Source organism: Psittacula echo, assembly GCF_963264785.1.
Source record: "Psittacula echo genome assembly, chromosome: 4".
In the NCBI taxonomy this organism is placed as follows: domain Eukaryota; kingdom Metazoa; phylum Chordata; class Aves; order Psittaciformes; family Psittacidae; genus Psittacula; species Psittacula echo.
In genome coordinates, this window is record NC_137738.1 from 9166236 (window position 1) to 9189689 (window position 23454).

Below are 23454 nucleotides of genomic sequence, written 5' to 3' on the forward strand. Positions count from 1 at the left end.
ACTACACACAAAGAACACTTGTCACCTTACTGCTGTGACCTCAGCCGATGAAGGTTCTCTCCCTGCTGTGGAATAAGATAGTTTTTGACACACTCTTGGGACAGGAAAATAGTGTGACTGACTATGTGTGGGCAGCAGGCTATTCTTATTCTGAATCAAAAGAGGGGAAGAAAGTTTTGAAGACAATACTTAAAAAGCTCCCCATCTGATTGGACTGTGGACATTTTCTATAACCCTGTTTGCCTTGACAAGTTGCCCACGAGAAAGAACACGAAGTAAAACACTTTCTGAACAAGAACAAAATATCAGCACTTGCACAATGCTCCCTTTGTTAGAAAGTATGCAGAGATACTACTATAAATAGATGCCACATGGAGAGTGTGCTCAGAGTGAATGAATTTTTAATGGCTCCTCACCATAAATACAGTTACAGATATCAAGGTCAGATATTAAGGAATTTGCACATTCGTTACATGCTGTACATTATTCAGAGGCCCATGTGAGTAAGCTGTGAGAAGTGAGGATGTGCTCTTCTAAAAGTAGTTCAGTGTCTTACAGGATAGTCAATACTAATAAAAGTATAGCCATTTGTAAAAATAAAGCAGCCACTATTTTCTGCCTCTCAGTAACCAAGATGGGATAATTTCATTCACTTGTGTTATTTATCTTACACAAAACACTCTTCACAGCATGCCTTTGACATTAATAAAAGCAATTTAACAGTGCTCTCAAGCTTACTGCTGGCCTTTTTTATGGGTAACTCATTCCTTGCAGTTAAGCGCTTCCCACATGCAAGCACAGTAACTGTGATTCTGCTCGTACGCCCAAAGAGGACTTGTTACTTGGTGCCAAACCTTTTTTCTCCATGTGTGTACTGTAGAGGAGTCCAGAACTCAGGCTTTCCTCAAGCCCTGGGCAAGTTTAAAGAAAGTAGGAGGTCCTTCCTGCCAAGACGACATTTCTTTGCTCAGGGAAAGTGTCATTTGGGTTTGTTACCTATCTTGTGAGTTACTGCTACTTGCACCTTAGTCGTCAGCAGAAATGACACAGATAACTGGTATGAATAGTGACAACTCTGTTTCTTTCCAGCTTTATCTTGGTGTAAAGCAACCCAAGTACAGTGAAATAATTGCATTAAGTGTAGACCATTAAACGTCTGAGGTCGAGTAGAAGTCCTGCTGCTGTATCTCTTTTTCTAACTGGGAATTTTGCTGTCTTTTTTTTTTCTTTTTTTTTCCTCCATCTTACTGATTGGTTGTTTCTTTTTAAATGTCCCATCTCCAGATTCATAAAATCCCAGACTGGTTTGGGTTAGAAGGGACCTTAAAGCTCATCCAGTTCCAACCCCCTGCCACAGGCAGGGACACCTTCCACTAGACCAGGTTGCTCCAAGCCCCGTCCAACCTGGCCTTGAACACTGCCAGAGATGGGGCAGCCACAGCTTCTCTGGGCAACCTGTGCCAGGGCCTCACCAACCTCACAGAGAAGAATTTCTTCCCACCCTATTCAAGGAGAGATATTTAAAAGCATCTCGAAGATTTATTTTTAACTGCTGGCACGTGTGCCCTCAGAAGGAAGCTATCTGCAGCGTCGTCGGGGGGTGTACAGTGTTGCTGAGGACAGTGTATGCTTTGTCCAGAAATGAAAAGAATATCAGGGCTGAGACTAAACATACAATGGTTTTGGAAAACTAAGGCGGGAGGATGGAGAGTAAGCTTTAGGAGCCTGTGGCTTGACCATTCTTGCAATCTTTTAGATGCTTTTCTTTTCCTCATAACAATTTTCTGTCCTGCCTTATCTCTCCTTATCAGCTGCTAGCTTCTGCGGGGCACAGTGTGCAACTTATTAAGCTGACCTAAGCAAGGTCCTGGGGGAAAACAAATCCCACAGCAACTTTATTGTGTGCCTGTGTGAGCAACATCACAGCTCTGCTGGGGAAATGGGCATTTTGTTATCCATGTTGTGGTCTTGTAGGCGCTCTGCAAGTGAAACAGTTTTTTGTGGCTGGGTGGGATTATTACGCCAAGCAAGTATTCACTAAATTTAGAATAGGAATGCTATCAGTACTATTCATTATCCTTTTATTCTAATTCAAAAAAGAAAAGGAAATTGATTTTTAAGGAAGGCCACTGGTGAAGATTAAGGAGTGATTTTTCATGAGCTACTGCACATATTGCTTTTGAGATTCAGACCCGTAAGCAGATGAGCATCACTAATAACTTTATCATCACAGTTCTAATTGTATTTACTTTGCCTGTACATTGCTTTGTTTAATAGCACACAAATCAAAAGTATTTTCGTTCTGAGATGCCCCTTACATCACTCCCAGACCTGAAAAGATTCCCAAGTAGCATACCTGAAAGGAGGATGTGCACCCTCCCAGCTTTACCCTGCATTTTTCTGTTGCATAGAAGAATGTTTTTTCCTTGTACTGCTGAGCATGACATTATATGGTATGGAATATCTCCCTGGTGAGTTTGGGTCACCTGCCTGGTTGTGTGCCCCATGCCTATAGCCCACCTCCCACCCCCACTGAAGAGGGCAAAGGGTGGCCTTGATGCTGTGCAAACCCTGTTCAGCAAAAGCTAGAAGATTAGTGTGTTATCAGTAGGGTTTTAGTCATGCCATGAAGAAAATTAGCTCACTCCTAGCCAGGCCCAGTACAGCCTAAATCTCAGGAGTTCATCTTTGGTTTCTGTCTTTTCCATAAAATGTACAAGATAAAATGTACATCGCCTAATCTTTTCCTTGGAATACTCACCTTTACCTGCTTTTATTATCCTACAAAAGGAATAAACCGGCTGCACAGCCTAGATAACTTGTTCTTGCACAAGCATCTGAAGGGATGAGCAGCTGATTTAAACACATTAGGTGAATGCAGTGATTAGATGCTTCAAGCCATATGGTGCCTATGAGCAAGGGATTACAGTCTCTGTCTTGTAAGTCAGTTTACATGTGTGTAAAGTAGGAGCTCTCAAATGCATGGATCATATCTCTCAAAGCTCTTCCTCATTTTTCAGATGTGCCTGTGCCATCAGGGTCCATTTTTTAAATGAATCTGTAGTTACATGAATAGTCATTACTGGAAAAAATATTCTGCTTGGCTTTGGCTTGATGATGGCATAGCTCTCTGAAAAAATGAGCCTGTAGGATAGTGGGAGCAGTGTTTTGTCACTGCCAGTGCCATTCCTCATGATCCCATCAGCTTTATGAAGTCCTAACCTCAGCATCTCTTGGAATTGAGGCAACTAATATTAATCTTCTTCTGTTTTTCAGTTAAAACCTCACAAGTGTTGCAAATAGCTTTGCAACATGATATACATGTACTCTAAAGAGTTTTAAACCAGAAAGCAAATTTTGCATTTAGCTTGATGGTTTTTGAAGCCTGATGTTTTAGCATCCAATTTAAGAGGTTTAGATTCCTCTCTGCCTACTGTTAGGAAATGAAAACCTTAGCTGTGTCTGAAAGCATCTACAAACTGCTTAATAGATTAGCAAGATCTTCCACCTAGATAGTTGATTAGGAAAAATACCTCCATGGTCCTGTATATCTGCATATGCCCCTTCCTAGTGAGATGTTGTGAGACCCCCCTGCAGTCCCGCATTCAGCCAACACAAGAGTGATACTAAGATGTTGGAGTGAGTCCAGAGGAGGCCACAAAGATATTCTGAGTGCTGGAGCAGCTCTGCTCTGGAGACAGGCTGAGAGAGCTGGGCTTGTTCAGCCTGGAGGAGAGAAGGCTCTGGGGAGACCTTAGAGCAGCTTCCAGTGCCTAAAGGGACTGACAAGAAAGCTGGAGAGGATCTTCTGACAAGGGCCTGTAGGGACAGGACAAGAGGGAATGGATTTAACCTGACAGAGGGGAGATTGAGATGAGACATTAGGAAGAAATTCTTCCCTGTGAGGGTGCTGATGCCCTGGCACAGGGTGCCCAGAGAAGCTGTGGCTGCCCCATCCCTGGCAGTGTTCAAGGCCAGGTTGGACAGGGCTTGGAGCAACCTGGTCTAGTGGAAGGTGTCCCTGCCCATGTCAGGGGGCTGGAACTGGATGAGCTTTAAGGTCCATTTCTACACAAACCATTCTGTGATTCTGTGTTTGCCAAAATCAGACCATACTCATAGCGAAGTCATATGGCAATGTGAACTCATTTCAATAAGCTGATGGCTTACAAATGTTCTTCATAAATTTAAATTGCATCACATTTAGCTCAAAGGAATCTCATAATTCATTCCAGTGAGAATTAGGACAAAAGTTTAGGGCAAAACTGACACAGCTCAATTCATTTACACTATCTGGGACATGGTCTGCAGTATCTATTTATCTCCTATTATGGCATGAAAAGCAAAATAGTCCTTCACTGTTGCATAGACTAATCCAGTGAAAACAGAAAAAAAACCCAACCAAACAAACAGAGGGAGCAGGATTTTCTTGTTTCTTGCATTTAGTCAAGACCATGCTGAATAGGTCATGGCATCATTTTATCTTCTCCTGATGTAAAGCAAAGACTCATCTGTTGCCTATGCTGGAACTTCCAGCAAAGCAAGAAGTAAACCAGAGAAACAAACGAACGAAAATTTACAGAGAGTAAATGAAATTTAACTATAAGTCTTTGCTTGACAAAATACACATTGCTGCAGAGGATTAGAACTTTATAACATCAGTCTATTAGCTTGGAGATCAAAGAAGAATGTTCTTCAAAATCCTATCACATTTATATCTTTGGAGCCAAATTTAGCGATTTAGCATTATGGTCACTAAATCTTTTTGGCTTTATATTTTATTTTCCTTTAGTCCTTAAGTTATAGAGTTTATAGTATCTGCTTGGTACTGTTCATTTTAACATCATGAATTTGCAATTTACATGAGCCAGGGAAGATAATTCTACAACGCACATGCTTTCTGATTAACTGTGTGTGACTTACGTAGATCTGAGAAATGAGTTTCAAAGCATGGTTTGAAAGACCTAGTTTCAGCCATGCTTTATGAAGCAGGTATTGGGGTTGTTTGTTTTTGACTAGTCTAATTTCTGATAATCAGTTCAGTGCTTTGTTTTTGCAAGATTATTGCCAGTGGTGTGAGGAGGGGCACCCCTGCAGTGCTGGAGTAAGTTCTGGTATAGAATGTATGCCAAAGAGCATCTTCATGGTTGTTCAAGCAAAATCTCGTGGGACATGGGGCTGAGAACTCAGTTGATGAATATGCAAAATACATCACTTTGCACAAAAATGGCTAACCTCACAAACACAGTGTATTTATTTTGTGCTTAACGTGCACGCTTCACATATTTCCTATGCACTGTTTTTTAATTTCTCAAGTCTTTTCAATCACCCACACCTTGGGCACCAGATACTTCAATAATGACATGCAGTCCTTCACCCCTTCATGATGAGGTCAGTCTGATTCATGTGGGGATGGATGGAAAATTATTAACTTTGCTGGAGGGCTTTTTTTTCCTTTCGTATCTTATGTAATGTGTGTCTTGAACTACTTCAGCTGCAGAAGAGACTGTTTCAATAAATCCCTTCATAACTGCAAATGTTGGAGTTATTTAGGACATTTTACCGGTACCTGCTAATTTCTGTTGTTTGCATTATGTCCTCTATAGGTTTTGAGATTACATTGGCACTATGATATTTCTCTTATACTAGATACAGCCATACAGAAACAAAATGTGTTGTTGGCTCTTCATGGCAATATAAAGTGTTGTGAGGCATCTGTGTCAGTGGCTTCCTATTAACTGAGACCCTACTGTTTTAAACAACCAGGTTTAGATATCTCTAAATATGTATTTATATAGATATCTATAAATGGAAAGACCAGTAGGAGATAGTTCTGCCCTAGTCCTGACATGTCTAGCCTTAACTAGCAGCAGGGTTTTAGTAGTTTTGTAATAGAAGAATTTTACTACAGCCATTGATGAGACAAACTACAATGATGAAATAAAGAGGCATATAAAATTAAAAAAATGGAAAAACCTATGGAAATCGTGCATGTTTAGTCCAGAGAAATATAGTCTGATTATAAACTTACCTGTCCTTTGAGATGTAAAACAGTATTACTGCTCAACAGAAGACAGTTGTTCTCACTGATCAGGAAACCAAAAGCAGGTAAAGATCAGTTAAAATATTAAGCAATGTTATATATTTAAGTAAATATATTGTGATTCATAACACACATATATATAAATAAATAAAGTATAACCAGGATTGTACAACTGCAGCAGACAGCTTCAATAAACTCCCTAAGAGTTACTGGCAGCAGATGCATTTAAATCAGGATGTAGAAACCTTTTTTGGATAACAGGGCCTGAATAGGAGCAGTGGGCCAGACTTAAACCTAACTTATACTTCCGTGCACAGGGAATAACAACAGTTAATAATGCCATTCTTCTATATCCAGCTGAATGTATTGCCTTCTCATGGTGCAGGATAACTGTGTCACTATTTAGGGCTTGCTTCCTCTCCTGTGCTTGTTTCTGCTCTTTTATCTGTCAGGTTTTTGGTGACTCCAACACTGGAGTCCTTGCTAAGACTTCTGAGACCTACTGTAGCCTAAATAACATTAACATCACTGAACTTTGGACTTAAAAAAGTGGGGTTTGGGGGTTTTGGGGTGGTTTTGTTGGTTTTTTTTTAACTTACCCCAGGGAAATCAGCTCTAATCATAATGCCTCTAGAGAGGGGGATTGGGTTAAGCTCCCCTTTGTCCTCTTTGGTGGTATAAGGAGTCTAGCCCTAGCTGCAGGATGCTTGAGTGTAGACTGGGAGAGATCCCTTGGTGGCTGAGCATCATGAAATATGAGAGTCTGCACCATTCAGGGTGAAGGGAGACTGGAAGCCAGGACTCTCATTCCCCATGTCTGTGCTTCAGCTGCCATTGCTATGCTGAGAGACCACCACGTACACAGAGCTGAAACGTCTGGGAGTTGAGATTTAGTGTTTCCTGGGGGCTAGCTCTGCGTACACCTTTTTGGATTACCCAACCTTCAGTCTAGCCTTTCTCACCCCTTATGTCAGGCACCTGGCTCTGGGTTTTCAGTTCTATACCATACACTGAGCTTTTAGGCTTTTCAGTGCTTTCCTTGTGCCTAAGTGCTAACATAATTTTTAAGGACCAAATGCTGCACCTTTTCATTAAGCACATGTTTCTTAAAGAATGCTTTTGTTTACTTACTTGTTTGTCTTGGTGTGAAACATGCTTGAATGAAGGTGGGCTGTATTCATTTCTTTGACCCTAAAGTAATGAGAGCAACAAAACAGAGGAAATGCTTTTTAATTATTCTCTCCATGTACATTGGAAAGAATCGGAACTGAACAGCCAGTATTTCAAGTTAAGTACAGATTGATTCTTGGAGCCTAATTGGTGAGATTTATTGACAGTACAGCATTTGGCTAGTTATAATAGACTCCTATTCATTATCCAGTTGATAATTCAACAAGTAGCTGATTCTAATTTTCAGTGTTCATTATACCATTAAGGCTGACTTTATTAGCCTACTCAGGGATGTTTAAAAACAATTAACCTTAATTTTTTGAAGTGGAATGTGAGACTTCAGCTATTAAAATCCAATTCTACTTTTACTGCTCCAGGGCATTAGATACATGGTTCCAGAATTCTGGCGTCTTATTAATGCAGGATAGCACAGTACTTGAAGAAACTCAAGGGTTGATTTTTACTTCTATGCACTTGTAGCTTTTCTTATACAGGTAACCTCATCTATGAATGAGGTTCCCTCTTTTTAATTAGTTTTGGGATCAGGCTCTAAATTCTTGTTGTGGTGAAGCATGGTGTAGGCCAGTGTTTCATTAAAACATCACAAACTCCCTGGTGATCTTTGCTTGCAGAGAGAAGATTCAGTTTAGAACATTGCCATAAGAAAATTATAGGTGGCTTTTCAGACAGAACCTGCTTTCTAGGGTTCCGAAACTAGGCATGTGTTTCTACAAAGGAGAGTTTGGGAAAGGTTTCAAAGCAGACCAAAGTTAAAGAGTTTCCCGATGGTTCAGCTTCATAGCACTAAGCCTGCTGGGCGTTCTGCAAGGATCCATTGTACCTAGCTGCCCTCCAAAAGCAGAGCCGTAGCTTTGCATGCATTACACCAGCTGTGTTTTCAGTAGGGCTTTACAAATTGCTTAATCCAAGTTAGGCCCTTTCTGGAAGCTCTTTAATCCTTCTAACATTTGCATAATGATCTCAATACTGTAATTCTTGTGTGACAGTGTGTTGAAACTCTTTCTGAAGTGCATTAATGATAGCACAAGAATAATGGAATACCAAATGACTTAATTGTCTTGCAGGACTGAAAATGCCATAAATTTCAATGTTTAAAAAAGTGTGGGGCTGTGCTCACTCCTGGTGTAATCACAGTGACATCTCTAGAGCTAGGTGAGGCAGGCACTGACTTTGTCATGTTTAAATATTAACTCGTATTTGGGAATCTAAATGAGGGGGTAGAGTCTACTAAAGATCTACAATTAAAAAAATTGGCACCTTTCACAGGGTATTCTATCAGAATAATGCTTTTTTTTCCTAAGACTTTGATTAAAGCATGATAACCTCCCATGAAAATTCTAAACTAATCAGCTGAAATAAAAAATAGATGAGGATTGCATGAATACTTTATGTGAACAGTGAGAAAGTAAGTCTCTAGTTTTGAGGGATTGTGTTAAAATTTGCAGGACTACACAGCAGGTAATACCAGGCTGAGTTCCCATTTCTGTCCTCCCGCAGATGTTACAATAAGACAGCACAGACATGAACTAAAAGGCAGTCCCAAGCAGCCATGCAAAACCAGTTGTGAGATGATAAAAATGAGGGATGGTCTGGCAGGTATGCTCACTGAAAAAAAGACTTCTATAGTAATTCAGAAAACAATTCATTTCCGTGGGAAAAGAGACTAAGAAACAGATTCACAGGCTGATATTTCTGTGTGTTACACGAATGATTATTTTTTAGCAACTGTCTGTCAATGCAACCACTATTATCTGATGTCTTGCTTATTTCCCTGCTTAGTGTGTAATACCTGGAAATTCGAATGTGATTTTTGCTCTCAGTAGAAAATAGAAAAATGTGATATTTCTCCCTACAAACCCTCTGTGGGCTTTCTCATTTCTCAGTTAGGCTTTCTTAACCTGGGATCTAGTCATAAGAATACCATGTGGCAGTCTACAAGAAAGCTGGAGAGGGGCTTTTGACAAGGGTCTGTAGTGACAGGACAAGGGGGAATGGCTTTAGTTTGACAGAGGGGAGATTGAGATGAGACATTAGGCAGAAGTTCTTCCCTGTGAGGTTGGCGAGGCCCTGGCACAGGGTGCCCAGAGAAGCTGTGGCTGCCCCATCCCTGGCAGTGTTCAAGGCCAGGTTGAATGGCGCTTGGAGCAACCTGCTCTAGTGGAAGGTGTCCCTGCCTGTGGCAGGTGGTTGGAACTGGGTAAGCTTTAAGGTCCCTTCCAACCCAAACTATTCTTTGATTTTATGATTCTATGTGTCTTCATGAGCAGGTCATATTAAAGTATACAGTTGTTTGTGATCACTACCTATGAAGAATTGAATGTGTAGGAGTAGTAGAAACCCTACCTTTCATTTGCTGAGTGCCATCACAAGTTTTGTAGTCTTCTTTGCTTATTGTGGTAAAAGGAGATGAGTGCAGTTTAACAGAAAGGTTTATATGATATTTTAAATTATCTATGCAGCAGGTTAAGGCTTATCTTGCATGAGCATGCATGTACTGTCTTACAACAATGTGTAAGAAACTCATTCCAGTCTAGCTCTGCCAGGGTGCTTCATCCTGTGCTTGAGCATGTCTCAAAAGAGAGGTCAAAATGAGAAAGAGGTTGTCCCAGCACACAGCTAAGTTGCAGTGAACGAATCTAGATTTCTTGCTGAAGCAAACATGCAAATTGCTACTACTGGCGGATGCTTTTTCCCTGGAGGAACTCCATAGGCAGCCCAAATCTTTGCTGTAATTTTGGTCTAGGCAGGCAGTTGGAGTCTGACAAAACCTTTGAACTTCACAGCTATATTTAGATGCCAAAGCCTTTAGCCTGGAGACTCTCCTTGTACCTCTCCTCTGTTGACATGGCCTCCATGCAGCCCTGTGTTGTGAATAGTGAATAACCACCGCATTTTCTTTATTTCAGGAGATTTGTCCTCACCAAGATGAGAGTCATTCCAAAAGGAGCTTTCAGAGGACTCACTGACCTCGAAAAAATGTATGTATCATGTCAGTATTTAGTAGGAAAAAACTATTTCACTTCAAACAGCAGTTTCTTGTTGTAGCTCCTTTTACAGCCAGTGAGCAAGCCCCTCTCTCTGAGCTTCATCTGGTTTCCTTGGTCAAAGGGTTTTGTTCAGCATGGAGTGTCATTGCATTTAGTAAATGTAGTGCCATAGCAGAGGATCATGAGAAACTGATTATTTGACGAGTTTGGAATGAAGCAGTGGAAAGATTACGGAGGAAAGAGCTCCTGTTCATAACAGGCCAGGCAATTCTGTTTCACTAAGGAATAAATCGGATTGTTTTGTGCATGTTCAGATGCAGCTGGTAGGATGTGTGAGACAAGTTTCTTACAGGTGATAGAGCCAAAAATCTTAGCACATAAAGGGTGTAAGCACCTAATTTCTGTGAATTTTAGTGATAAGCCTAACAATTATGAGCACTTTTGATGAACAGATATATCATACCTTCATTAGTATACTACTGGGGGTGTAGAGCAGCTCTCCAACACCAGGAAAAACAAATCCCAAATAATATATTCCCTACTATTCTTTAGTCACAGAAAATCTATGGGTTAACTGGTGCTAGCACCAGAAATTGTAAATGACAGCATCCAACCTGAACCATTCCAGAGTGTGTATGATTTTTCTGAATTATTTCATATATGAGCAAATCACAATGTTTTGTTTAGGAACACATCCAGCGCTTGCACCCTGACAGGAGACGGTCACAAACAGTCTGTTCACCTGTGAGGTATCTGAGTGGCAGTGGGGAAATCCATTTGAAAGTCAGTGCCTTTTTCAATGCTGTGTGTAATGGCAAAACTACAAGGGATTAGATTGCTGGTGTTTCTCTGCATCATTTCTACCCATTTCTCTCATACTCTCGCATAAGTAATGAATTTAGCAAGGAGAACACACCAGAAGGTATAGCAAGGAAATAGGTAGGATTTTGAACCTAGAAAAGGATGGGGATGGAGGGATGAAGACCGAAGAGTGAACATAAAAGGATTCAGGAGTTGCTGATCAGTAGCAAGTAGTAAAGCTCACACGGCATCTGGTCTTTTCTGAAGTGTGACATCCATTTCAGCGCATTGCTGTAGGTTCAGGAGTCTTCTGTTGGCATGTGGTACACACTAAAAAGCCTCCAGTTTCTGCATCCTACTCATAGATCCAGACCCTCATAAGTCCATCAAGCTGTAAATGGATATTTTTCTTGACAAAAGAAAAAGAAAGTTGTCTTTTTTGTGGCTAAGGGTTATCAGGACTAAGATTGGCTCTGTTTCGACAGTTCTGTTGGCACTTGATTCTCCCCAGTCCTGCAGGGTTCCTTTTAGCTTAGTCTTTATGGAAAATCATTGAGCTCTCTGGACTATGAAGTGGGTTACAAAGTGCATTGTAAACTGCTTCCGTTATCTTTGATTACTCAGAAACCGTACGTCAGGTATGTATGAAAGTAGTGATCGCATTGAATATGATGTCTCTAAGTAGGGATTTATTGTCAACCAAAAAAATTATACATGGAAATGAGCTCAATTTGAAAATATATGGACTAGTAGTACTTGGAGGAGAAATGGGGACAGACAATTTATAGCAAAACGTCCTTGAAAATAAAAGTGTGATAAATATGTAAATGCAACCGATCGCCATCAACAAAGATGCAGTATTTGCAGATGATGTGGCAAACAAATAAAATGTGAAATAGCTCACAAGTCCTAAACCTAAGCCATAAAACATTAATCAGAAATATTCATGATACTGTAAGGACAAAAAAAGTGTGTAATCAAATAATAGATTTGCATATAAAACCACGGCTTTTGTATGAAAGCCTTCTTACTCTTGGAGGATCATGCACAGAAAGGAAGATTAAAGCAAACTGTAGTCTATTTAAGGAAAACAACTATTAATAATGTGATACCTCCATATGGTAAAATGTGGATAGCCTGATGTATACAAATGAGATACCTCAGTGTATTATGTGTAAGTGCTTATCTTGAAGTAGACTAAAAATGAAGAGAGTGACAATATCTTCTGAATATGTTACTGAAGAAAAACAGTATCTTTAAGAGTCCAGCATATCTGTACACATGATTTTTATCATTACTGGATCATTTCTAACTGTATTTCTGAGAATAGGGTAGGTTTTTAAAGCTCATAAGTTGCAAGGCAGGAGTGATCTTTGCAATCATCCATTGGGGATAAACTGGTTGAGTACAATTTAAATTAGGGATGAGTCCTCCATGAGAATCTTATCTCTGATGTATTTCTGTTCAAAGTGAGTGAAGGCTTTTGAATACAGTGACTGAAAAATTCTGGTTTTCAAAGAAAAATAATTCAGTAACATTTTTTAGTGTTCCTGCTTTCTGTATGCATTCCAAAACACCTGAACAGCTGAGAGCTTTGAACATGTCAGATACTTCCAGTCAGGCTCAGGTCTCAATAGCCAGGCAAGATCTTGTTTGTTTTCCATTTGGACGGTCCAAGGACTTTCTAGAATGGACACTCGTGATCATTAATAGTGTGACCATGGAGCACTTCACCTGCACTCCCTTCTGAAGCTCCAGTTTTAGTTACCAAGACAAAATGCTTTGGTTTTCATCTGCTTTTTTTAGGTGGTGTCAACATTTTCACTGGAATACTTTTGCCATTTTGAAGTTTTTTTGAAAGAACAGGAGCCCATTTGAACCATATCTAAATTTTCCTTGCCTTCTCACCCATCTAAATTCCTTCAGTTACCGAAAAGCCATGAAATGGCCATTCTGCAAGCTGTCATCGAGAGGAACAACTTTCCCCAAGTATGTTCTGGAGGGAGATCTTTTCTTCTTAGAATGTTTGAAGCTATGAAATAAACTGACAGGCTCTAATTATCTGAGCTTCCTCTAACTAAAGGTGCAACTTGGATTTTCGTACAGAAAACTACTTCAGAAACGCACAGATCTGAGGAACAGCCTTAACCAGCTTGATGCTGGCAGCTCCCCAACTTCTGCACAGCTCTGGCTTCATGTTAATTTAGCAAATAGGTGTTCAGGGAAGCAGATTAGTTATTCTCGCTACATGTTTAGTCTACTCCTAAGTCCTAGCCAACTGGAACGCGGCAGCTCATCTGGACTCCTGCTTAACCAGCCTGTTTACACTCCAAGAACTAATTAACCCTCCAGTAACTAAATTAAAAAGCAGCCCCATGCAGGCACATGCCTGGCAAAATCAATTCAACATGCTCTGCAGCTGCTGTCATCTTCAACCTGCACTGGACGTGCTTAATTTGGAGGAGAGACAGTATAAAGCACTATTAACTCTCCCTTTTTCTCTTGCGTAGTTTCCTCCTATTACTGTAAGATAGCAAAGTAGGTTTTGAATGTTGGTCTAGCAAGGCCTGGTTCAGGGATCGTATTTACAGGAAGTCTGGACTTACTGCCTTACCCTGTGCAAGCCAAAGGGGCACAATCCCCTTGAAAATTCATCATCTGTCATTTATTCTTTTGAGAGGTTTAAGCTAAATCATAATGCTTTGTTTTATCACTATTTTCAAACCCAACCTGTGTGCAGCCCAAGGAAATTCAGCCATATGGGTGAAGTACTTCCCAAACTAGAAGATGTCAGAGAAAAAAATGGCCCTGTTTTGTATGTTGGAGTAAAGGAAAAGGGCATTTCTTCAGCAGATTTTGGCAAAGACAGATTTTGTGAACCTGAACCATGCTGTGGTTAACAGAGCTTGATGAGATGGATCCTTGATGAGCTCTGAAAACACTGGAGAGCTAAAACTTATAGGGTGGAAAGAAGCTGCCATAGTTGACACTCCTGGAAATTGAAGTCTTCTGTCTATGGAAGACAGCAGGGATATACGCACCAGCTATCTACAGCTTCCTCATGAATTTGTAGAGAAAATACCTCTGAATCAGGTATTTATTAAATCACTCAGTGCATTCAAGCTTTTCTGGTTTTTTGCTGAGACTGTTGATCCAGTGGTAGTTTATACAAACAAATAGCTGCTGGTGTGAAACCTAGGTACAGGAGCACCAGGCTATTTCATATACAGCAACCAACCTGATGTGATGCTAAAATTTCTCATTTGCCCCATGCAGGCTAAAAGATAGGTCCCACTTTCCTTTGACTTAATTAGGTCAGATTGAGATACCTCTTACGTTTTATCTGTACTGAAGTGAGGTACTTGGGGACAGTGGAGAGCACTCAACAGAGTATTCTGAGGCATGTGTGAAAGTACATTGCTGAATCAAGGTGTATCTCTCTTCCTGTGAGTGGGGAAGGAAAAAAGTTCTTGGCTTGATAGGTAAAAGTCTCATCAGGAAAATCTGGCATAGTGTGAAGTCTTCACTTTATTTAGCAACTTTTAATGACCTGGTGAATTGGTGGATTCACTGTCCAGACCTTCTGCAGCAGTAGCCATTGAAGCTTTCTGGGCTAGCAAATAGCTAAGGGGATGTCCATCATCCCATGTGCTCCTGATATCAGTTTCATTCAGCCCCAGCGTATGACGCTGTCACACTTGGCAGCATACAGCCCAAAAAGATGGGAATGAAGGGGCAGAAGCAGAAATCACATGATCATTTAAGGATGAGCAGCCTGTGTCTTCTGCTACCGAGAAAGCTGGTCAGTATTTTGCAGCTTCTTCATTTTTTCTTGCACAGTGTATTGTGTGCTGCCCGATTTGGTATGCAAAAGGTTGTGATTAAATTGGATCCTTAAAGCTATTATGAGAAAAGGGTTAGGATTCTGTGTAACCAAGACATGTGGAAATTGGCTCCAGGCAGGAGTTCCTTTCTGTCTTCTGCATCATCTGGATGAGTCTGCTATTTGTTTGGTGGGTTTTTGTAAGAAGCAAAGAAAGGAGGATCTTCTGTGATGTGTAAGTTAAATAGTGCATGTTTACAAAAATATATATTTACATACCTAAGGTGATAGGGGGACACAGTGTGTTCTGCATACCGAAACACACACTGAATCAGGTAACAATTGTATGTTGGTAATAAATACTCCAGGGTCTATTACCAAGGTGCAACTCCATGGATATTAAATTCTAATTTACATTTTAGGAAGTTATGTGTAATGCTCTGCATCTTAAAGGCAGGATATGAAAAAGGATGCTACTTAATGCATTTAAATTAGTCTAAATATGCATTTTTTCTCAGGGAACAGAGGACTACAGTTCAAAAACAATAAGGCAAGTAACTCGCATAAGCAAAGAAATTCAAAGTTCAGGTTGATGTTCCAAAGAATAAGTGTTTTAATGGGCCACTGTTATGGTGTGGGGCTCTCTCCTCTCTCTGCCTAGCCTAATCCTGCTCTTTTCTATACCAGAGAGGTTGCCTGCAATTCAGGCCTCTGACTGAGCAGCAAAATCATGTAAGAAAACTTATCCTCTGCTGTGTGCAATGTACACTTTCCTTAACCCAACAGCATCCAGGGTGTCAGTCATTTGCACATTGCTACACTCTGCCCTTTGAAATGGGTTCCCACAAATGTGTTTTGAAAGTTGAACAGGTTTGTGAGCTTCTCCAAGGAGTCCTATAATATGCCATCAGTGGAGGAGCCAGGCAAAGCAGACCCTTGTTCCACAGTCTCTCTGTATGGCCATGAGCAGCTTGGGTACATTTTCTTCTCAAAGGGGGGGCATTACTTCAGAGAGTAGATTTAGATTGGACATGAGGAAGAAGTTCTTCACTGTGAGGGTGCTTAGGCCCTGGCACAGGTTGTCCAGAGAAGCTGTGGCTGCCCCATCCCTGGCAGTGTTCAAGGCCAGGTTGGACGAGGCTTGGAGCAACCTGGTCTAGTATCCTGCCCATGGCAGGGGATTGGAGCTGGGTGAGCTCTAAGGTCCTTTCCAGACCAAACCATTCTAGGATCCTCCTGCAGCCTTTGCAAATAGCATCCATTGGATAGCAAACTTCAGTGATTAGTATTAATACATAGGATGCCTGGTGTGTTCTTAATTCAAATTTATTGCTGAAAGTAGAAGCCATGCCTTGGGTTCTAAACATGGGAAGTAATGAACGAAGACTAGGTGGTTTTATTATAACCCATAAATGTTTTGCTGCATCATCACCTGCCATTCTGCTTTTCCCTGCCAAAGCTTATCTGTGGAAGAAATCTCATACTTGCAGTTATTGTTGTCATCCCTTGCACAATTACAAAAAACTTGAGATAGAAATCTATTATCCATGTCAGAAACACCACTGTTGTTGCAGAGCACAGCTTCTAATTACAGCTTTGTGTATTTCAGTAAATGCATAACCTGATCTCAGTCTTTTGCTAATGCTATGGCGGAACAAAATCACAATTAATGTAAAAAACCTTAGAAGAAGCTAGGAAATGTAAAATAAATTCATAAGATCCATATCAACATTTGCTAACTTTTCTATTTAAAAACTCACCAAAAACGTCATACTAATATTTACGTATTTTAATCGAAACAAGTCAGAGTACAAGAAAGGAAGTCGTCCATAATTCTTTCTGTATGGTTTGGTATCTTGATGCTCTCTGTCTTTGACAGAAGAGATTTAGAAAGGGGGAAAAAAAAAAAAAAGAAAATACATTTTGTCATTACTTCTTTTTGAGCAACAATGAGCTTTGTGATAATGAACTGTTAGCAGAATCTTTATTTTTTTAACTGCATTGGTAGTGAAGCCACCATGAGAGACTGAAGTATTTAATGGAAGAATCATAGAATCACAGACTTCTTTGGGTTGAAAAGGACCTTAAGATCATTCAGTTCCAATCCCCCCTGCGATGGGCAGGGACACCTTCCACTAGACGAGGTTGCTCTAAGCCCTGTCCAACCTTTCCTTGAACACAGCCAGGGATGGAGCATTCACAACTTCCTTGGGCAAAGGAAGCCCAATGATGTCATCCTGGACATCATTTCTGGTCTGTCTAGACATGGAGATAGATAAAGCAAAGAAAGGAAGTCCACTTGCCTGAACGTATGATAAATGTTTCAGTGCATCTCCCCAGTGACATACTGTTCAGATAACTTGAATTCATAGAAGACAAAACACGGGTAAATGCCTGTGTGAGTTCCCACTTTTCTTTAGGAGGAAACTTTGATCTAGTGTTCTTCTGCCTTCCTCTATGCAAACAAATCCGATATAATCAAGTGCAGGCTAAGTTAAGATAGTTCTGTTGTATATCTAAATGTGGGCTCTAAAGTTGCCTCAGTCATTCAAAATGAGATCTGAGGGTGAAATGCACAGCGCTTCAAAAAAGTTCTCAGCCCAGTGGTTAAAAACACCTCTCCACGTGAAAAAGGAATTACTAAGATTTTTTTTCCTCAATTACTAAGATTATTTCTCAATAAGCTTGTTCAGCTTTTACACTCTTTTCGGGGCCGTCCCTACCACCACTAGGGCAAGACAGTAGGCCAGATGTATTGCAGGTTTGGCATGCTGTGGTGGTTCATACAGGGATATTAGCTTTCTCCAAATCATTCAGTTTTGCAAGGCAGCCTCACTTTAGGTCCTTGCATTAGAGGCATGAAGCTGATGATAATTGCAACCGATAAACATAGCAAGGAGCCTCAGAACTGATAGTCATCCCATGATGTGGAATTAATGCTACGATCTTTTTTCTTCTGTCTTGTGGGCCATGCAAGTAACAAAAGATGGTACAAGAGGAAACAGCCTCAAGCTGCGTCAGGGGAAGTTTAGACTGGATATTAGGAAAAATGTCTTCACCAAAAGGTCAGTCAGGCATTGGAACAGGCTGCCCAGGGCAGTGGTGGAATCACTGTCCCTGGAAGTGTTCAAAAACCGTGTAGAGAATGCCCTTAGCAACATGAGTTAGTGATGGCCTTGGCAGTGCTGGGGCATGGTTCATCTTACGTGCTTTCGGGTGGGTTTTTCATTTCAAAAGGAGCCAGTGTTGTAAAATGTACGATGGCTGTCATTAAAGGCAATTTTTTTTTTCTCAAAACATGTCAATTCTTCAGCTTTCATCTCCTCCTCCCAGGAGCTTCACTCTATTTTGAAGTAAAGGAAATGTCAGGTTGTCTATTATTATGAGATTCTTGTACTTTCCAAGTAGAATCAGTGACCATCTAAGTTACTTTATAAATATAAAAATATATATTTTCTTAGGAACATCAGGTAATTCTTAAGCTGGCTGAGTGGTACTGCAAACTGACATTTGTATACCAGAAAATGAAATGAGAGCTCAGAATTGTTGGTTCTAATTCTGTTTTACATTTTCCAATGTAATTCATAGCTCATACATGGCAAAAAATGTGATTCTTCTCATGTGATGTTTCAGAATATTGCTCTGATTTAAATAATTACCTTTTTCTTACTAAAATTAATGCATTCAGGTCTCGTATCCTTAAATATGATTTGGAAAAAATAAACAGACTCTTGTGTATTGATTACACTTTAACTCCGAAATTCCTGGATAGAATTCAGAATAAAATGTATTGACCTGAAAACAAACACAGTACAATAACAAAACAACTCTGAGAGACAATGCGTGCATTCAGAATTACAGCATTTGCACTTCACTTGGTTGTTCAGCTCAAACATGCAGCACCTCCATCTCCTCTACCTGACAGACATGCTGGAAAGGGTCCATGGCTCCTGAGGTTGCTGTGCTGGTGAGACTCTATGGGAATCTGAGTGATGGCATATCCAGAGAGGCATCATGGTGCCATCTGCTTCCAGATACATCCAGCTTCTGGGTTTGCTTCAAAAAGTGCTGCTATTAAAAGTATAAATTAGAAAGGAAAGGTCTTTTTTCATAAGAAAACAGGGGTTTATTGGATTTTCTTTTCTGTTAATCTTCTGTGTGTATTGTAACTGTACCAGTGAATGGGTGCAAAAGGTGTGACCTACTCGAAATTGTGACCAATTTCCTCTAAATGGGATTTTCTTCAATATTTATTGTTGCTGCTACTAAGTGTTGTTTGTCAGAAAGAAGGCAGCTAGCATCAGATTGGAAATGGTAATTCAATTTCAGGAGGATTTCAGAAATACCTTTCCATATTAATTTTATCTCACTTTTCTGTTTAGCTTTGAAATAATGTTAGTGGAGTTGGCATGTTACAATGAAAGATTGTTTCCCATTGCTGTAGCAATTCTGATCCAAACCTCAGCATTTATGGAAAACAAATGTTGAGAAGAAGTCAAGAGATTTATTTTCTAAGCAGGAGATGCTGATTCTCTGACAACATTATATTGCATGGCCTGTATTTCTATTATGCCGAATGATTGACGTGGATTTAATCATTAGTTTGATGGCTGCTTTGCTCAGTGGAGAGACGGCTGGGCATTTGATTGTTATTAGTGAGCTGCATTTTGATTTTGCTATCAAAGGCACTGCTGGCCCCAATCATCACAGGTGTAAAATCAGAGATGCGTTGTGCCCATTGTTTGTTTTGTGACCAAGCCAAGATCAATTTGCTTGCAAAATACTGTGAATATTTGTTTTGATTTCTCAAGCAAGAACCTGGTTTTGATGACAACTTCCATATATGTGGGGCTTTTTAAAAGAGTAAGAGTGGTGTAACTTTGGTGACTAAATTTCATATCATGTGGTAGAATATATGTATGTACATATATACTTGCGTACATGCATATGTGTGTACATATATATATACACGTACATAGAGTAGTCTGGAAAAGATTTAAATTGCTAGCGTTTAGGATGATAGACAGATACTATGCCAAAAAATACTTTGAATGCTTGGGGAGCCAACACCACAGATGGAAATTACAAATGATCGTGAAAGAAATGCATTATGCTGAAAAACTATTGGTGTCTGTGCATTTTCCAATGCAGTCAGCACAGCATTAGAAGCTGGGGACAGGGACAAGCTGTTGGCTTTCCCAGTTCAGAGCCTTGTCCCTGAGAGCTGCTGATGCCAATTGCTGAAGGAGAACGTTCAAGAGAACATTTCTGGAACAATTGCTCCTCTGAGGAGGAGAAATGCATCTAATAAGTAATGGGCTGTTCATCAAAAGCTCCTGGAATGGTGTCTTTGTGATGCCTTTGTGTTGTAATCTCCACTAAAACAAGGCATAATGCTGAATTTCACATGGGGACCGCATTAAACTAGTCTTTGTTGTATGGAAGCATCATTTACTTCTGTCTTGCTTGTCTGCTCAAGAGCAGAAAGATTTACATCTTCATCTGGATATGTTTATCCTTTCTAGCGTAATTACGAAGTGAAGGTGCTCATTAGATGCATCTAATCCTTTTGTCATCCTTATCTCTTATTTTGAATTAGATTTTATGATACGTTTTTCAGCTTTATTTTCCACATTTTTGAGACTTCTGCTGGATTTCTAAGATTTTGGCTTTGCCCATCTGTGCTGTGAGAAGGGGTGAGCACAATATGGTGAAAAGGATTTGCTTATTTATTACTTCTGTTCCCTGCTCTTTAGGAAAACTGGCAGTGGCGGAGCTCCCTGGAGGAATGGCTGTGTGGGTATACCTTTTGTGGGCTGATGGGCATGTTTGTAGGGGAGTGGCTCTGAGGTACTACAAGTGGCAGGAGGTTTACAGGCCAGAGGTGGATATGTGCCACCTAAAGGCTGCACTGGGGAGCAGGGAGCAGCCCCAAAGGTGATGAATGAGGTTTTCCAGGAAATCTGGGCAGAGCTTACTAACATTTGGAATAAACTCCAAACCTTCTCCAGAAGCGTTGGATGCCAGGGTAGGTGGGGATATACAATCTTCTCACATCACTTTCAGTATTCTTTAAAGTTTTTCTGCCTTAAAGTTAATTATCCTAGTTTATATTCTAATTAAAACTGCCCTTGTGAGCTTAAAACCCTTTTGCTCTTCTTCAGGGCATTTTGTGCAGAGGAAGATCAAGACACATTGTGTGAAAGTTGTGTTGTACAGCACTGTCCAGACTGTCTTGTCATTACATTATCACCAGGCTGGATGTGGTTCTGAGCAACCTGGTCTAGTGGAAGGTTTCCCTGAAGGTCTCTTCCAACCCAAACTATTCTACAATTCTATGTGCCATGTTTTGGCTCCCCTGTTCCCCAAACCTGACCCTCTATTGGGGAATACTGGGATGAGCTGAGACAGAAGGCACAGCTGCAGCAGAGGGTAATAGAGGAGGGAGCCAAGTGGCAGGACATTTGTACAGAGGCAAGTGAATGGATCACAGTTCACCTGTGACAGCCGTGTGCCTGGACATAATTGACAGCACAGTTTGTCTAAAAATAAGCTTGGTTTGATCTGTGTTTCTTAGTAGCACACTTAAATGCGCTAACAAGTAAAATAGCTTTTCACAAGCCTTCATCTGTCAGTACCAAAGAGCCTGCTTTGTATTCCCAGTACCCAGAGTACCTCTGAATAGCACATTATGTTTTCATCCTACTGTGCTGCCAGGCACTGTGCTTTCAGGGTGAGAGATAACATCCTAATGACTGAAATAGGCTGCAAAAGTCAGGTAGGAATTGTGTCAACAATGGGCAATTCCTCAGGTCACTAGAGGGAGGACTTCCTAATGGGATCTCAACTAAGCACTGCACAGCTTAAATCCCAGGGAGCATCTTCCTGTGAACCGGCCAGTCTCACCTTATTCCAAGTTTCAGGGATTCTTCTCACCCAGGGAGATTGATTTCAGATGTAGGTACATTGATAAAAATCTATGCCATATTTATGCCTGATTTTGGCAGCGTGCAGTCAACATCAGTCCCAGCAATGTGTCAGGGAGGTGTCCTTTTATCTGCAGATCTAAGGATGCTTCTGTTCTCTGTATTTTGTGAAATGTTGGCAGGTTAAAAGCTTTCTGCAGTCAGGTAAGGGGCAAAGCTCTCATTTGCTGTGACTCCTTTTGTTCATAGGAAAGCGAGTAATAACAGAACAGTGACCATCCTTTGGGGAAGATTGTCCAGGAGTCTGCTCCTCCTCTTCGTGCTGTTATTGACTCTCAGTGGCCTTTTTAAAAACCTATAGAGCTTACTCCAGCACTGACCTTGTCTAATCATATTGATTGTTAGTAACTGAAGGCTAATTAGGAAGCAAGTTGCTATGGTAATTCTTGAGTCATACATATGAAGAGAAAATACTGCTAAAACCACTAGTGCATGGTGACTATTGCCATAGTTAAACAAATTAAAAAATATAATTCATTCAGATTTATTCAGGAATTCAAATGAAGATACAATATGCAACAAGGAAGCTTTTCCCTTGCTACCACGTTTTCCTCTTTTGTCGTCATCTTGTTCTTTTATTTGTCTTTGGGTTAATTATGCATAATTTTAGGACTAAATGACAAGTAGACTTTGGGTTGTTCTCCATCCCCAAACCCTGCAGCCTGCAAAAAAGATGTCACACTAAGGTTCATGCAACAGGAGAATGACTCAGGCAGAGGGTAATAGGATTTGGAACCCTCCAGATTTCTAGGTCACTTGTTCACATCCAGTCCATATGCATGTGATGAATATTTCCTTTTCGCATGGGTAGTTTGATGGCTTACATACCATGAAATGGTGATCTTGGCCCGTGCCCTCAGGAGATGGTGATTCATCGAAAGCTAGGGCTGCTGCAGCTGGCTTTCAGCAGCAACCTCTTTTGGCCAGACATTGAAATGGTTCTGCAGCAGAGCTGGTGTCTCAGTGGGTGACCACGCTTCGTTGTGTGGCACTGTGGGAAGGTTGGATTGCTTTGGCAGTGCTGTGCCTCCTGGGTGGATAAATGGAAAATTTTTGCCAGTCAAATCTAATAGAATATTTTCACCTGATTTTTAACTGAATGTCACCCAAAGGAAAATCATGGGAATTCTTCCCTGTGTAATGGGGGTCTTCCTTCTCTTCCTTTGGCACCTCACTAACTAGTCATGTCACGTACAAATCTTAGCTCTCCTAATGAGCCTCCGTCTGCACGTCTTTAAAGAGGAGGAGGATGTAAGAACATGCATCCTGTTGCTACCCTTCTGGACAGTTTGAATGATGAGGCAAAATGAGTCTGAGGACTGCATGGGAGATAGGAGTGTACTGAATACAGGTCATATCCAGGTGAACGTGAGTTTTTCTGCCCCTCTCAGTCTTCAGTGGATGAATGTCCTTAAATTGACTTTAGCAGGACATAAAGAAAAAAGCGAGCAGAAATGCAGCCACTGTGTAGCATGAATCTCTTTTAACAGGTCTCATAAATAGAGTGTTCTCTGTATGGTTTCTTGGGACTTGTATGCTCACAGAGTTGCATTCATTTAACTGAAAAGAAGATACAAAGTGGAATAGTAAGAAGTGTTTGCCACTTAAAAGCAAAAACAATTC

The 23454-nt window shown here is 40.6% G+C and overlaps 1 protein-coding gene across 1 annotated transcript in view; it reads left to right on the forward strand.

Moving 5' to 3' along the window:
- The window catches only part of FSHR (follicle stimulating hormone receptor), a gene marked incomplete at both ends in the record, with an annotated part of 76842 nt that overhangs the window by 19233 nt on the left and 34155 nt on the right, over positions 1–23454 (forward strand). The window contains one exon of the mRNA XM_080615005.1: positions 10141–10212. Within this exon, the coding sequence (XP_080471131.1) occupies positions 10141–10212 (72 nt within the window). The remainder of the gene's footprint in view (positions 1–10140; positions 10213–23454) is intronic.